This window comes from Gymnogyps californianus, chromosome 3 (genome assembly GCF_018139145.2).
Source record: "Gymnogyps californianus isolate 813 chromosome 3, ASM1813914v2, whole genome shotgun sequence".
Taxonomy (NCBI): Eukaryota; Metazoa; Chordata; class Aves; order Accipitriformes; family Cathartidae; genus Gymnogyps; species Gymnogyps californianus.
The window spans coordinates 76,466,165-76,482,890 of NC_059473.1; the positions used below are offsets into that span (position 1 = coordinate 76,466,165).

Here is a 16,726-nt window from a genome sequence, read left to right on the forward strand (position 1 = left end):
TTCCCTCCCCAGCGTGCACCTATCCTCCTGCTGTTAGCTGTTTGCAGGCTGCCTTCTGCAATCAGCAGGTCAGGAGTACGTGCTGCTGCAGAGCTTGCTTGCTAGCTTGCTTCCAGCCTTGTGCTGTGCAGGGTATAGGAGCCCATGTCTGCTGCAGGCAGCAAGTTTCAGGATGGGAAATGCTACTTTTGTCTGCTTCTGGGGGAAAAAAAATCTCAAATGTCCTTTTCGGCATCTCTTTACAGTAAAAAACCCCCAAAGAGCAAACCCTGAAGGAACAATAAACCTCATACAGACCTCCTGGCTCACGTTCACTCCAGACTATGTTTACTTAGGCTGCAAAAATATCAATTCATGATATCAGCTCAAGGCAAACACCATCTGGTCTGGTAGTCCTCTTTAATCATCCTTCTTTTCTAGTTTTGCCTTCTCTTTTTCTTTCCTGCATTCCTCTCTGGCGTCAGAGGATCCCCGCTGTCACCGTGCTGGCTCTTCTCCTGGCGCCACAGACCAGTCCTGTCTGGGGGCTCAGCACCTCGCCTCTCTGATCTGCCTCCATCCCCTCCGGACGCCCCTCCAGGGCTTCGTTTGAAATAAGGTTCTGTGGGAATCCCGAATGAGGTTCCTGTTTGTTTGGTATTTTATTGAATGTCAACATGAACCTATGGAAAAAAACCCCATCCTGTTCATTATGGAAGCTCAGTTAATCAGAGATGATTAAAGGAAAGCTTGATACTACCTGCCCAGCCATAAAAGTGAGTTATGGAGCCCCAAGATGAAGAGTCATGAGGAATCAATCTCAATTTAGTACAACTTAACACCGTGCTTGTATTTATATCTACTTGAGGGCAAGAGATAACACGTCTAAACTTCCCAGCATGACAAAAGCGGGTAGAATTTAGAGAAGGTGGCACAGATGGGAGTGCAGAGCCCCGTTGCTCTGCAAGCACGTGTCTGAAAGACCTCTTCTGTCCCACTCTGTCTATGTGGGAAGTGTTGCTGGAAAAGCTGACAGGATCCCTGAGGTTCAGAGCTGAGGGACCTCACAGGGAGTGCAGAAAGCATCCACCAAAGCTACTTCCCTGGGGCTACAAAAATGAGGAGTGGTAGGGCTACGAGCAGCCACACTGATGTTTTTTCAGGAAAACAAAGAATTCTGGTGTATCTCGTCAGGCAAGCGTGGGAGAGGAAGAAGACTTTCCTCAAAGACTGCAAGAGACTTGCTTTTCTATTGAATCTAGGTTTTAAAAAAGGAAAGAGATCGTTTGCAGAGGTTTCCTTTGGTGGTTAGTGTTTGCAATCCAAGTTCTTGTTTCAGTGGACATTCAAGCAGAGATATGCAGTAGATATAAAATTAAAATTATTTCACTGTTTTCAGATGTTTTGCTAGAGGATTTAGTTATTCAGATCTTGGTTTTCTTCATGCGTTTCTACAAGCCAGGGCTTACTTGGGTGTCCTAGAATAACTGTGTTGACACATGTATCCTGGATGAAGAGCCCTTTCTTTCTGAATTACCTACATCTGCTTTCAAAGCTGATCATGATAAATCATAGTTAGATGCTCTTTCATTGTAGTTCAAACCCTACTTTATTGTGAAATTACTTTCATGTGTAGACAAGCCCCTAGGAAACTCTTTTTGTTTGAAATCAAATCTCCTTAATTTATTAGCCCTTGCCTTTTATGCTTGTACTGAGAAATGAGCCCTGTTCCTTTAAGGTGTGTTTTGTTTTGCTTTGCTTTGCAGACTGGAAGATGGCACATTGAACTACAGCCATGGGCAAGTCCAACGCCTTCCCTCAACTACGAGGCCTTGAGGTTCCTGAAGTACATTAGCACTTCTCAGGTATGTTTTTCATTTCAGTCTCCATTTAGAAAATGGTTTGCCTGGCACAGGCTGTTCCCTCTCAGATAAGGAATTAACCTCACACCAAACTGGTTTCGAAACTGTTTTATTTCTGAAGTTGCTTAACCTAGCAGTGATGGTCAACATGAATGTAAAGGTCAAAACACAGGGTATCAAGAATGCATTAATTCCTTGCTTTTTATTTCCAGATGGGTTTGTGTCTTGACAGGAGTACGACATGACTGAAATTCCAGATGTGGTTCCTGTCCCACTTTCTCTCTCTTTCTCAGACACAGAAAAATACAGAGCACTCTGTAGCAAGAGAACTGTGTATTCAGCCACTCCACCTCTCAATGTGATAACCAGGCTCATTTTAGCTAAAAAGGATGCATTTGAGGTTCCCAGTAAAATGAGAACAAGGCATCAGTCCCTAACTTAGACAAGTTGTCCCAATAGAATGTACAATAGTATATTCTATTGGGACATGTAGAATTGTTGTCCCAGGTACCAATAGAATCCTGATATTTTGAGGACAAAAATGATGACCTGGAAAATTAGTGGTTTTATGTGCTTTTTCAAAGGTGACATTTCCAAATCCAGATTGCATTGGCAGATACTTCCAGGGTTCAGCATATATGGAAATTGGGCCGTCATGTCTTAATGGAGGCATCACTTCTGCACAACAGCATTTACGCATGCATTTCCTGTAATAAAAATTGAAAAAGGTGCTGGATGCCCACAGTTCTGACAGGGCGGCTGCTTTCGGTACCCAGGTCTATCAGCAACTGACACTTGAACAGATTTAACTGCACCATCGCTTACACCGGAGAACAGCAAAAAGCCTCAGGTGCTAATGTCACTGAAATGTCATTCACATACGAAATTCTTCGTTAATGCAATGCTTTCAAGGCTGAGACAGAAGATTCATTTGAAACACGTCTAAAAATATGCTGCTGTGCTGATGGTGTGGTAACTGGGAGGGTAGCAGAGTGTTCACTTATCCTCCAGCTTGTGGGTACCCCTGGCTAAATGCTCAAGAAAATGACATCTCTGCCTCCACTCATGCCAGCACTGAGAGGGCAGGAGGCAAGATGATGCACGTGGAGACAGCAAGAGATGTGTGCAGAGCTGCGTGTTCTGTTGTACAGGCTGTGGCAGGCATATTAAGCTGAAAACATCCTTCATCTTGGGTGACTTAATAAACAGTGGCAGATGCTGCTAAACTCCACTAGTTGGGTCAAAGCCTACAAGGACAGCAATTAGCAGAGAGTTTATTGCTTCTGACACACTAATCGAGAAGTTTTGTTCCCAGAGTAACTGACCCTGGGGGGGGGACAGGCATAAGTGAAAACAGAAAATGAGAGAAATCCTTGTACCTGGCCTGGCAGATGTTATAGGATTAATAACTGACAGGGTAACACCATGACTGGTATGAGCACTTCTGGAAATGGGATCCTGCTTATGTAGATGAGCATGGGATCTCATTTTCCTTGTTTGCTGAGCAAGTGTCTACTAATTGCTGTGCCTGAGTTCAGCTCCCTGCCATTAGTGTAGAATGGCTCGAACTGCTGGAGGGGGAAGGTGCCATGGCAGTAGGGTCGAGGTGTGGCCAGAAAAAGCTTTTTCAATGCTGGTATCTAATGATCAGAAGAACCATCTTACATGTGCTGTTGTTTGTATGATAGTAGCGAGTAGAAGCCCAGAACAGGACGTGAGCTCAGTGCATCAGGGTCTGTAAATCATGCAACAGACCGGTGATGGTGCTAAAGGCAGAGTTCAGTTTTTTTTATTTTTGATAGCAACAGCTATTAAGTAGCAAGAGCTATTAAAATTGCTCCAAATTCTGAGTGTTGTAATTGCTTATAATACCATGAGTCAATTAAATGGCAGCATTGCAGAATCTTACTTTTCTGTAGAGAGCACATTATTCTTCTCCCTTAAAATTAGTGCTTGTTACTGCAATGCCATTTATTCCTTAATTGTTATGTGACTGAAGGGAAATGGGTGGTGGGGTGCAGTGCAAATCATTGCTTAAAACTTAGTGAATCCTGAGAGCAGCATGAAGAGATGCTGTATTAGCTTTTATGAATTTTCCATGGGAATTATGAGCTGAGCAGGAGCAGGGAGGTGGTGATGCAGTGTGCAGCTCTTTGGATGTAATGCTCCAGATAATGACCTTTCAGAGCTTAAGCTTCTTAAAGAATGAGAGTTTTATTTACTTATTATGAGGCACATGGTGGAGAGTGCCTACCATAGCAAAGGCTGGGTTCCAGTTTTTGCCCTCGTGCCTATGTAAAATTGTTCCATGTCTGTGGTTCTAGGTGGGGCCAGACCTGTGCTTTTTAGTTTGGCTAAAACCAAGAGCTGAGCGTGGGCAGTCTGTTGTAGAGGAAGGAAGGAGCAAGATGAGAACAGTCAGTTCAGAACTGATGTTTAACCTGGTTTTGTCTCTACTACTGTTCTTTCCACCTTTTTTATTGTTGGCTTTCCGGCAGTGCCAGCTCCCATGCCTGCAGCCAGGGTTGGTACCGGGCCCGAAGAACAACTTTTCGTCGTGATGGCTCAGCTAGGTTCCTGCAACGCTTCTCAGTCTTTGCTTTCCTATCTGCGTGTTAGCAGCCTGTGCCCTGCACCCCCTGAATTTAATGGCCGGGCTGCACGTGGTTTGAAAAGCCCTTCAACAACCACATGTAAGCTGATGCTGGTGTAGAGCAGCGCAGCGTCTCTTGGGCAGAAGTAGCCACAGCTTTGGTGCTTACTTCTGCTTCCCGTTACCTCCTTACCACTGCTACGGTGACAGCCGTACAAATTCCACTGGCTTTCCATCCCCTGCTGTGCCCTGGCTCCCGAGTGCTGGAAAGGCTGCAGCACCCCTCAGCTCCACGCCTGCCTTTTCCAGAGTGGGTCTGGAGGAAGAGGATGGTGCTGAATGGTGCAGCAGAGCCTGGGGGTGAAGCGCTGGCCTGAGCTGCCGGGCGGACAGGCAGAGCTGGTGCTGCAGGCAGGGGTTCGTCTGTAGGGTGTCACTCAGAGGGCCATAGCTTCGTTGGCTCAGTCACCGCTGTGTTTCGGCTGTTGCAGGCTGCTGCTCAGCTGCTGGCAAAGCTGACTTCACCTCTCAGTTAAGTGATTTTTGACACTGCCAGGTTTCTGATGAATCCAGCACGTTTTAGTCCTTGCTTTCTTGGTCTTTACAAGGACTTTGACTTACAGTGTTCCTCCCTGCAGGGTCTCTATCTCTTCTCCTTTTGCAGTGTTTTTATCCTGGCTTTAGACTCTAGATGTCTAAGCCAGCACAGCATAGGCACACGTGCTATGATTCCTCTGTTTAGTTAAGCACTTGCTTAAATCCCTTTGTTGTTGGAGAGGGGATGTGTTGGGGTAATGATTAAATCCCTTCTGGAACTGAGATCCAGGACACTCTAGGTAAGGTATACAGTGTACATTGCAGTGGCACTGCAACTTGTGATTACAATCTTGAATCATGACATGATTTTAACATTATTGAGGATGCAGAATCCACTCCAAGGTTTGAAAAGAAAAAAATTAAACATTTTAATGCCAAAATAACTTTTTCTCAGGAAAATTGATTTTGGGGGATAATGCTAATGCTTAATTATTTGCTTTTCAGACTGCATTGCTCTCTGGGGGATTATGTAAGCCTTAAATTTCACCAAGCAGAACAGACGAACAAGGAAAAAAAAAATCATCAAATCTCCATAGCTGTGTATCAGATTGACAATCAGATTTAAATGAAACCAATTAACATTTTTCTTCTTTCCACTCTATCCCCAGAAGGCAAATTAAAAACAAATTAGAAGTCATGTCTTAAAATGAAACATCCTTTGATTTCAACAGATTTCATGTGAACACATGAACCTGAACAGCCTGAGAGGGTACTCTGAAACCGCAAAGAAGCCCTGGTCGCTCTGTCTTGACGAGAGGTTTAGCCTCATTCATCGAATCAGAAGCAAGCAATGCCGTCTCTATTCCCTTGGGTAAGTGCTCTCTTTAAAAGACAGCAAATTGTTTCATGACACCTAGCTTCAAAAAGCCCTATAAACGCAACACAGGCTGCAACAAGGTTGTCTTTTAAAATATAGACTTTGTTCTAGTGTATGTGTTATGTGTTGATGTGCTGCTGTAAACTCTGCTTTTAGGGAAAAACCTTTTTCCATGAGGGTCTTTGTTTTCCTTTGCTTTTCTAATATCAGTATGAAAACAAATTGCTTAATGGTGAGTAGTGAGTGATAGTTCACATAAAGGAAGATGGAAATTAATGAGATAAACTGAGAAGCCTACAGCATCTTCCCTGAGCAGAAATGACTTGCATAATTGCCAGGTACTTCAGCAGCATTACTTATAAAATGTCATTAACTACCCCTGGGACAAAATAGTACATTTCCATATGAGGCTGTGTTTGCTGAGCACTTCAGGGATGACATATGCCGAAGTGATAATAATAAAGGCAGTTGCAGCTTTATTTTAAAATGTTTGTAGTGTTTATGATGTTTACAGCACTTGAGATTGAAGTTTTCACTCTTCACAGAACAAGTGCTTTCACAGGTAGTGAAACCACAAATGCAGCCTGTTTCCCTGCTAATAAAACACTCTGCTTCCCAGGAGGACAAGGGAGGTCAGTCCTCAGAGTTCGTCAGGCCACTGGCCTTTTTCATTACCCATCAGCGCACAGCTGCCTTGGGAGAACGATCGCTGGGATCTGGAGCTTGTTTCACGCAGATCACCACATGGCTGTTGCCTAATAAAACTGTCTTTGCTGTCCTGGGAGACAGCTTTAGGTTAGAGGTGTATTGAAAGGCTTCATCTCTGTTGAACCAGTGCAGTTTATTTCTGTGATTTTGCTGCTGTGGGTTTACAAATGGTGGATAGCAAGGAACTGTGTCTGGGTGACATTTCTCAGTGATTAGCACAGGGCAGTTAACACCAGCACTTAACGTAAAGTGGATGCAGAGCACACTGCAGTCAAAGGGAGTGTTTTCTGTTAATTTGGGTGGGTTTATATTTGGATTGAGCTTATATTGAGCTGTAAAGACCAAAATCCTCAGAGACTGAGGGGCTCTCAGGTTTTGTTCAGCTGCATTGCTCTGTGGTAGAACAACAATAACATGCCCCTTAGAGACAAATCATGTATACAGAGAGCAAACTGCTCTCGACTACTGTTGCTTCTTATTTTCTGAATGTTCTTTGCAATTTATTTAAAATTATACTTACCTGGTTTTAATGCATAATATAGGTTTACATGATTTTTTTTTTCAGTTTTTCACATTCTTATGAAAGTTAGGAGAGACGCTGTGTTATCCCATGTTCAGTTCCTGACTTTACCTGCTTGACTGTAGTACTGGCTCATTGCCTGAGGCTCCTTCTAGTAGTCAGTAGGGAGAGGCAGGCGCATTCAGGTGGAAAATCAGCTAAGCTAAATAACATTCTGGAGGTAGGTATAGCTTTCCTTTGATTATAGAGGAAGTCTGGGATAACGTGGCTGCTGACTTTAGATGTCTTGGCAAAGTACTCAAAGGTCAGTGGAATTAATCTAAACCTTGCCCTTCAAGTTACATGATCATTAATATTAGATCTGAGCTCCTGTATTAATGTCCCTCTTCCCTTTTGCTATGGACCAAGTGTGGGTTGAGAATGGTATTTTTGTTGAATTGGCCAGTAGGCACAAGGCAGAGTTGATTTCATCTGTGCTAGGAAATGCAGATTTGGCATGAAGCTGACCAGCACAAAGATAACTTGCTAATGGTTTTGAACAAATCTGAGCTAGTGCATGTATACCAGTGCTTTATATGTGGTGCTGTTTTGGGTATGGTACAGGGAGCCTGAATGCCAGATATTCTGTACTGATGAAACAGTAGGGCTTAGCAGAGATTGAAATTGATGTTGGCTGACCCATCAATCATCAGATACACATGTGCAGTAAATAGCGAACCATCATGCATCACATGAAACAGCTGAAAAATAAAAAGGAAATATTTGAAGTTAAGGAGGAGCAGTCTTCAATCCTCCAGTTTACTTCTGCAGCCTTTGGAGCTCGTTACTGCATAATTCTTCTCTCAGACTCACTTCCTTTAGTTTATGACAGGTAGAAAGGTAATTTTGTTCTGAGTAAGACAAAAATCCCCTTTAAACATTTTGGTATCTCATAGACTTCATAAAGAGCAAAGGAGGAGCAGCTGCTTCCAATGAAGAACATTCTCTGTGAAAAGGATAGATGGAGGACAAATGTGAAAGTTCAGTGCGAGTGTTACTGGGAATCCTGAATTAAATCCATATGTCATTAAAAATGGAACAAAACATGCTGCTTAGTCTTTGCCTTCTTGAATGCTATAGAAGAGGTTACTTGTGAATGGGAGCGAGCAGTGTCTGAAACGTCTGGAGATCTTCTTAGATTAGCATTAGTTGCTTCCACTACTGGGAGGCAGCAATGGTTTTGCTTGGGGGACAGGATTTCCCAGTATGATACATAATTGCAATATGCATTAGTGAGCTCTAGTTATTAGTGCTAAATCTGCTTAGATTAAGCTAAGTCTGTTACAAACACCACAGGCAGGCACTCACACTGGGATAATACAAATGAATAGGATTTCAGAAACTTACCAGTTGAGGTTTAAAGAGTCTCACTGCAATACTGTGTAAAAGCGCTTTCAGGTGGATCTTAAAGTGTAGGGGCTTTAGGATCCAGGCAGGGGATACTGCTTTTTTCCGGAGCTGCAGAGCTCAGTTATCTTCCTTTGAGAAAGAAGGGGAGGAGGGGGAACACAGAAAGGGAAAGCTGGACTTTAACATGCATGTTTTTACAGCTCTGTCCTGTGGTCACTGTGGGAGCTGGAGTACCTGCAGTTACCAGGCTGGATCAGCTACAGGTGCCCACTCGAGCTGTGCTGGAGGAGACAAAGCAGCTTTCTGCCACCTGCACGCTCGCTGCGCTCCAGGATGACACGGGAGCTGGTGTGATGCTCCGTTCAGTGCAAGCTGCAGCCCAGTGTTTATTCCGAGTGTGAGGCTCTGTGTGTACCGTGACCCTCTGCAAACCCTGGGAGCAGGGGACAGCCAAGGGACACTGCTCCCTGCTGTGCTGCGCTCTGTCCTGGGTCAGCGTCCCTGCCCTGCTGCTGGCGGGGAGCAGTGCCAGCAAGCCCTTCCTTTCCGCTCCCACGAGGGCTAGGAGAGCTGGTCCCGCAGGTGCTGTTCCTGCTGCTTTGAAAGCCCACCTCTACCCCCACTGCAGGGGACTGCGTGCAACTGCCAACTCTGTAATGGAGCTCTCTTCTCCTTTACGGTAAAAATAGGTCGGTGTCTTTGGCATTTTTTATTTTGCTGTTGCTGGAGGCAGCAGCTGCTCTCTTCTGATGGTGGGGAAGGGCCTTTCTAGTCTTTTGTGACTTCCACACCTTTCTTTTAAAATCATGGTCCCTTTTTAAGTAACACAAAATCTTTCTTAGGAGACCTCATTTGTTTACCTTTTTTCATGCTGCATTATCCCTTAGCATGATCACATGTGAGCCAGGAATTTTTCAAACCAGTTCTTTTGGAGATGGCCTTATTTTCTCTGGTTAGATCTCTCTTCAGGCATAAATTTGAGCTGTTAGCTAGAGTGCCAGAAGATATAGCAGCACCTTCTTCAATGCCCATCTACATTTCTTTTTCTGTTTTGCACCACTATGAACCTCCCTTTGCAATCCACATGAGTAGCAATCTGTTTGGAGGCAGCCTGAGGTTTGTCTACATCAAAAGCATCTGGCCCTCTGGATTGTACCAGCTGGTACAGTTAGAAGTGTGTCACGGACGCATGTGTCCGTCGGTCACTGGTAGGCTCATCACCCTAATGCTGTAACTGTCCCCAACAATTCACATGTTGTTCATTTTTAGCCAGCTTCTCATTCCTAAGGGATTACACTGGTCTTTGTTCATCAGTGTCCCTTCTGTAGCAAGCCACATGCAAACAAATATGTCGATTCACTTGGTTAACTTCTGAACTTTTTTCCTAATGTGTGTTGAATGTATTAAAAGAAAACTCCTCTCTTTTCCTCCTACACGGCTGTACGGGCTGGAATCCTGTGAAATAGAGTTGTTCTTAAAAGCATGCTGGGCTGTTTTTGCAAACCCTGTCTCCTCCTACTTTCCCAGGACGCCTGAAGGGGAAGATGGTTGAGGAGAAGTCCTTCTAGTAGGGCATCGTTACACTGTGCTTAGCCAGTATTACAGCAAGTGTCATACTGTATTGGTAACTTCCAAAACATATGCTCTTCCAAACTTTGTTTCATGAGTTGGATTCATTTTAGTTTACCAGTATGTCATCTATGTAAAACATTTAGTGCTGGCTTAATGTCATACCATAGTGTGGCATGATTTAAAATGTATCAGGTTTTACATTTTGATGCAAATAGCCGGAATGTATTTCAGACTCACACCATTTCCAAGGATAATTGTGGTGTAGTGTAACAGGTGCCCTGACAGTACGTCTAAGGGTACTGCCCTGTAATGGTTTGTGTATGATAGATGAATGCCATGCTGTTAGGATGTAGTGGATATTCTCAATTAGTACAACTGGTTGAAACACTGATTTAAAAATCTTGATTCTCTTCCCAGCACTACATGTGTGTATATCCAACAGCATAATTTTGATTAAGTTGAAGGTTTAGTGCATGATTTGAACCATGTTTGGAACAAGCTTGGAGAGTAGGAATGAAGAGGACATCCTGTTTTACGCAGTAGGGAAGGCCTGTGATTCAGACATGTGATTGCAATGGTAAATACCAGAATTTTTTAGTTTTAGTGTACCCTGTGTGAACCAATGGGCTGTAGGAGGTGGGAATGTGGCACAGCCTTGTAAAGTACATCTTCTCCTTGAAGAGACAGGGACTGAGACAGCACTGCTGTACGATGGCGCTATTCATTTTTCTTCTTCTTTGCGGTCTTTGCTGAATTAGCAGCAATCTTTCTCTTAAGTCTGTGTAAAAACTCTGCTACTGTTGTGAAGGGGTTATTTTTAAATCTGCTTTTTTATCTGTGTCTTCCTGTGCACAGAGAAAGAGAGGCATTTTGTTCTTGTGTCTTGTCCCTATTGGTGGCCATTGTGGCTCATCTTTGTAACACCAGATTATAGACATGGTGGGAAATATGCCTGATTTTTACAAAACAGTATTGTATAAATTTTAAATGTATCTGCTCTTCTGCTTATGGCTTGGTTATTCAAAGATTGTGCAGTGGAGACTAAGGAAAGTATTGTAATCTTGTGAAGAAAAAGCGAATTGAAAATAGAGGAATATATATATAGATATAAAATATAAATAAAGGAATAATGACAGCACAAAGGTTCTAACGTTTAATTTACTTTCTTATAAATTATGTCAACTTCTGAATTAAGAAAAAGCTCTTTGGGAAGGTTATGAGCCTGGCTAAAAGCGGTTTAGTTCTTGCCTTGAAAGGAGCCCTTCATTCTAATCGTATGCAGTATATTGCATTGAGCTTGAATTTTCTGGTGAGGTTAGTTCATCCAATCCACTCCAGTAGTTTCATTCTATAAATGAAAAATTTAATTAAAATTTCTTAAGGTCAATTATGAATGTGACATTGGGGAAAAAACACATGTTCCTTTAAATTTCCTTTATCCAACTACTTATTCCAAATCTTCAGCAGGTATTATTGTGGACCCTTAGCTTTATTTCTGGTTATCTCGTCAGAATTAGGGTTGGATTGTGCTCGGTGCTGTGGATATATCCCAAGAAGGAGCACAACAGCTCCTCCGCTTTGCTTCAGAAACAAATAGGCTGCATTTTACCTTCTTTTACTATGAATCCTCAGAATGTCCTACTCACTAATAGTTCTTTTTGCAGCATTAATAGTTACATCTTTTTTGTTTTGTAGGCTAGGCAACGATGACAACCAGTTTGAGGTCAGCATGGCCAACAGTGGATGTGAGGTGCATCGCTTTGACCCTAGCATCAAGTCAGCCCACGTTCAGGAGGGTCGGCACCTCTGGTATCATCGCCTGTCCATTGACTGGAGGGATCCCAATCCAGCCATTGCTGCTCATAAACTTCACAGCAACACGAAGAAGCTGGGCACAATATTGAACGAATTTGGACATCAGAAGGTAAGGACTCAGGGGTCAGGTTTCTGGCTGCAGGTTTAGGTGTTGGGAAAGCTGCCTCCTTGCTGTTTCAGGAGTTCAGGCACTTTCCAAGGTTATCACCTGACAATGGGTCTTTCTTCAGCAATACTTGTAATGCATTTCTTGTAGGGGTGCCTTTTCTGTCTTGCTTTTTCTGTGTGCTGATAACAACCACTTTGGTTTTAAATCACTAGCCATATACTAAATACTTTTCCTCCTCCTCTCTTTCTTTTCCCTTCAACTAGCCAGTGACACTGGGTGCTAGTATTTTCAGTCCTGTGGAAGTTCTGGTCTTTGTCTGAGTATGAGCGCTAAACTACTCATACAGCCAAATTTATAAAGAGAAAAAAAAATATTTGCAACAATAATTAGAAGAGAAGACGTAATGGCTGGGTTGTTTACATTTTCAAGGTCACTGGTCCTAATTACGGTCATCAAAAACAAAAACATCCTGTTTTGCAATTGGCAGCAATCTGTGGTTTTTTTAACATTTCCCAGTTTGTTTTTAAGGAACTGTAAAGACATCAGAAATCTTCAAGTCTCACATATCTGTTGCCAGAATAGTTTGAGGAAGTTCCTTAGGTTGCTTTTAAGAGAGTTTTTCCTTCAGAGGATATACAAGCATGAATTCAAATGCTAATATACTTCATTGCCTGCAGCTAGTTCTGCTTGTCTTTGTTTTTTAAGAAATAGGCAGCCTGAGCTAAGGAGGAGCTTTTCTGTAAGATTTACAAAGCAAGCAGTGCAATGTTTGTTTGGTTTGTTATTATAACATGCAAGATGTCCTTTTCAGTTCACTTCTTGCTTTTCTTTAGTATTTTCTTTTGGTTCAGCTCTACTGATTGGACCATTTTGAAGATAAGAGCAGAAAAAAGAAGCTTTTTCCTACCTCTTAGTCATACTGTAACTGTACTAGGCTGTGCATTAGTGAAACGTCTGGGGAGAGAAAGAGGTGGCTTTCCTTTGGTGTGTGCCTTACATTGATTGTTTTGATTTTAGAAGAATTAGTCACAGAGCAAATGATTAATGACCTGATCCAGAAAAAGCATATGAGTCTCGTGATATACCAGACCTGCTGCGAACAGTCAGTTCTCCGGTTATTGTGGTAATACAGAGTGATTGTAAGACCTTCTGTGAATGAGAAAGGTGTAGCTATGAATCCTGAGTATATAACTTCCTGGGCGAAAGTTATCTGACATGAAAGCAGCCGGCTGGAGGGCAGCCAAGGCACATAATGCACATGTAACACATGCAATCAGGCTTTCCTCTAGCTGTGTACACATGGCATAGGATTTGATTAAGTGTGTTGGTGCATTATGAACAGTGTATACAGCCTCTTGGTCTATTAGCGTTCAGGTAGCTGCCCTGTGCAAAACTATGGCATTAGTGTAGTCAGGAGCTCACTTTCTCCCGGTGAGGATAAAGCTGTTATACACTCTGCAATCTTCTGTTACTTCCTATTCGTGAAATACCTGAATGGGCTGACTCTCCTCACATTGTTCTCTTTAGTTTTTCTGTAATTTGGAAGGCAGCCTGAGAAGTTGTATGTTGCATAAAGACACTGATAAGCTCCAATTTATGAAGAAAACATCAAAGTAAATACTGTGACATTCAGGTTTTCATTCTTCTGGTGAATGTGAGTGGAATGTTCCCTTGACTGAATAAATAAGTTAACTCAAAACAGTTTCACAGAATATTTTCCAAAGCACTTTTTTCAATTAGAAAGTTAAAACACGCTCTTCGTCCCATTCTTTTTAATTTTAAAAATCCTTCCGCCTACCCTCAAAGTCGTTCTGTTCCCACTTCAAGGCAGGAATTCCAGGCAGCTGCATTTGAAGTTAATGCCTTGTTTTCTCCTTGCTTTTATTCTTTAAGCTTTGGGACTTGATCCAAGACCCTCCAAGTGATTGAGACTATTTCCACTGACGTCAGAGACTTTGGATCAGGCTGATGAAGAGAGGACAGACAAGGCCTCCTGGAGTTCTTGCCATTGTAGCCTTGAAAAGAAAACATGCAATTTGGGGGTTTTGTGTGCAAGGGAATCAAAGAACTTGAATGGGCTTGTTTACACTCTGGCTCGGATGAGAGCACACCTGCTATTCTGCAGTCAGTACTGGGACCTCATCCACAGAAAGGGAAACCCATCCTGATATTATGACAAGAAATACAAACAGGTTTTTGGTGTTAGAGTGGATTTGAGGAAAGATTAAAAGAACTTGATCTTTCTAATTGGCTATGTGGCGTAACAGTCCTCAGTTCTCTGGGGAGTGTAAACAGCCTGGAGGTAGAGGACTTATCTAGTGCTATATTAGGATGAGACTGACAAAGGAAACACATAGTCAGAGTATTTTGGGGAACTGTTAGAGTGTGAAATCTTTTAAGCCCTGGAATAATCTCCAAAGGATGTCATGAGAGTCCTATTTCCTGGTACACAAATCTAAACTGAAAATTTACTGGTATATCTTCTGAGAAGAGCAGTATTTTATCGGCCACAGGAAAGGATAAAGATGTAAAAATTGATCTTGCTCATTCCCCCCCCCCCCCCCCCAGTTTTTTTGCTGAATGTGCACACTCTGTAGCACGCTGCTGCTGAACAGTGGAAAAAAGGGAGAAAGCCACTGAACGTACAAGATTTTCTTTCTTATTGCAGTGGAGTTCAACTTTGTGAAAGCTTTCACTTTCATATTCTCTACCTACCTACTGGGGTGAGGACGCTACAGTGCTGGTGTTTCCCTATGGATTAGTGATAGCTGGATGGGGAACTTCCTTCATACAGAGTTGCTGGATAATTCAAGTCAGAAGGGATCTTGAGAGGCCTGTAGTTCAATCCCCTGCTCAAAGCAAGGCCAGCTGTGAAGTCAGACCAGGCTGTTCAAGGCTTTATCCACTCTGGTCTTGAAAACAACCGAGTTTTCTCCAAAATGGAGACTGCACAACTTCTCTGGGCCAGCTGTTGTCCTGCTTGACTGTCCTCATCGTGAAAAAGTTTCTCCTTAGATCCAGTCTGAAAGCCCTCAATTTCAATTTATGCCTGTTGTCTCTTGTCCTATGTCTATGCACTGCTGAAGAGCCTGTCTCCGCTGTCTTGATGACCTCCTTGTAGGCTCTACAGGCTGATGTTAATCCCCCTCACAAAGCTGTCTCCTGCCTAGGTTGAACAAGCCCCATTCCCCCAGCCTCTCCTTGCAGGGCGAGTGTTCCAGTCCCCAGCCATCTTGGTGGCTCCCAGCCGAACTCACCTCAGTTTATCATTGACTGTCTTGTGTTGTGGGGACCAAAACTGGATGTAGTATCTAGATGCACGCTCACAAGTGCTGAGTACAGAGACATAATCACATCCCTTGGTCTATGGGCCATGCTCCTGCTAATGCATCCTGGGATGCTGTTGGCCTTCTTTGCACCATGACCCCCAGGACCTTTCTGCAGAGCTGCTCCCCAGCCGGGCAGGCAGTCCCCAGCTTGTATCATTGCAGGAGGTCCTTCCTCCCCAGGTGCAGGACTTGGCGTTTGTCTTTGTGGAATTTCATCAGGTTCCTTTAGGCCCATCCCTCCAGCCTGTCTGGGTCCCTCTGGGTGGCAGCTCTGCCCTTGAGTGTGTGTATTGACTAGTCTCACCGATTTGGTGTCATCCACAAAGATGGCAAGAGCGTCATCTAACACCTCCTCTAGGTAACTGATAAAGATGTTAAACTGGATGAATCCTAGTATAGACCCTGTGGGACTCTACTTGTAACTGACCTCCAGGCAGAGTATGACCACTGTATATACATGGTAGAGTACAAGCAAGTATTAACCACTGCTCTCTGAGCCCAACCATCCGACTGGTTTCTTAATTATGTGGTTGTCTGTTCATCCAGACTGTAACGTCCTGACTTGGATACAAGACTACTGTGGGAGACAGTGTCAAATATATATCCCAGTGCTCTTCTAGACCAGTCACAGCCGGTTCCATGGTCTTGCAAGGGGATCATCAGTCTGAATTTCACTTACAAGGGGGCCAATTCAGCTGTCTAAATAAACCATTCACCTAGTCCCAGCATAGATTTGCGTTGTGTATGGTATCGGTGTCCTCCTCAGAAGGTTGCTATGTTCCATGTAGCCCAGATTTTAGTATGCTGTAAAACTATAAGGGGAAGACCGTACTGAAATGCGACCTCCCTCCCCTGACTCCAACATTATCACCTTTACAAAAAGTCCTAACCCTTAACTAGAAATTCAAACCAAGCTACTACATGTATTCTGTATTGCAAAGGTTAAGCTATACAGCAAAATTAAAAACCTTTGACAGAAGGGCCCTGAGCAGCAGAAGCAAGCAAGAGTTCATTCTGTCCTGAATGAGCATGCATGAGTAAATCATGCGTGTTCACACATGCAAACTCTTACTTCAGTAGTAGTTTTCCTCTTTCTGGAGCTCTGTGGGACAAATCTCATGTGATGCCATCAGTAAGCGCTGTGAGTTTGCATTCCTTGGCAGTATAGCTCAGCAGTGGATGAGATGGTTTCTTGGAAAACAAATTAAGCTGGAAAGGAGAATCTGAGAATGCAAAGTAAAACCTTCATTTAATCAGGAAGTACTCATAGGTGTAACTTTCAGGGGATGGCAGAGTTGTGTTCAACTGCTGCCATTCAAGTAATCTTGAACGAATTGTGTAAGAGACCAAACTGTGTCATTGTTTATTATGGAAAGAAACGCAAAGCAATCTTTAAGTCCTGATTTTAATTTGAAGGCTTTAATTTACACTGGCTC

The 16,726-nt window shown here is 43.1% G+C and overlaps 1 protein-coding gene across 2 annotated transcripts in view; it reads left to right on the top strand.

The window, feature by feature from the left end:
- Window positions 1-16,726, top strand: part of METTL24 (methyltransferase like 24) — a 50,271-nt gene that overhangs the window by 20,527 nt on the left and 13,018 nt on the right. For both annotated transcript variants that reach the window (XM_050895034.1, XM_050895035.1), the window contains exons 2-4: window positions 1,746-1,844; window positions 5,703-5,842; window positions 11,733-11,961. In XM_050895034.1, the coding sequence (XP_050750991.1) occupies window positions 1,746-1,844; window positions 5,703-5,842; window positions 11,733-11,961 (468 nt within the window). The remainder of the gene's footprint in view (window positions 1-1,745; window positions 1,845-5,702; window positions 5,843-11,732; window positions 11,962-16,726) is intronic.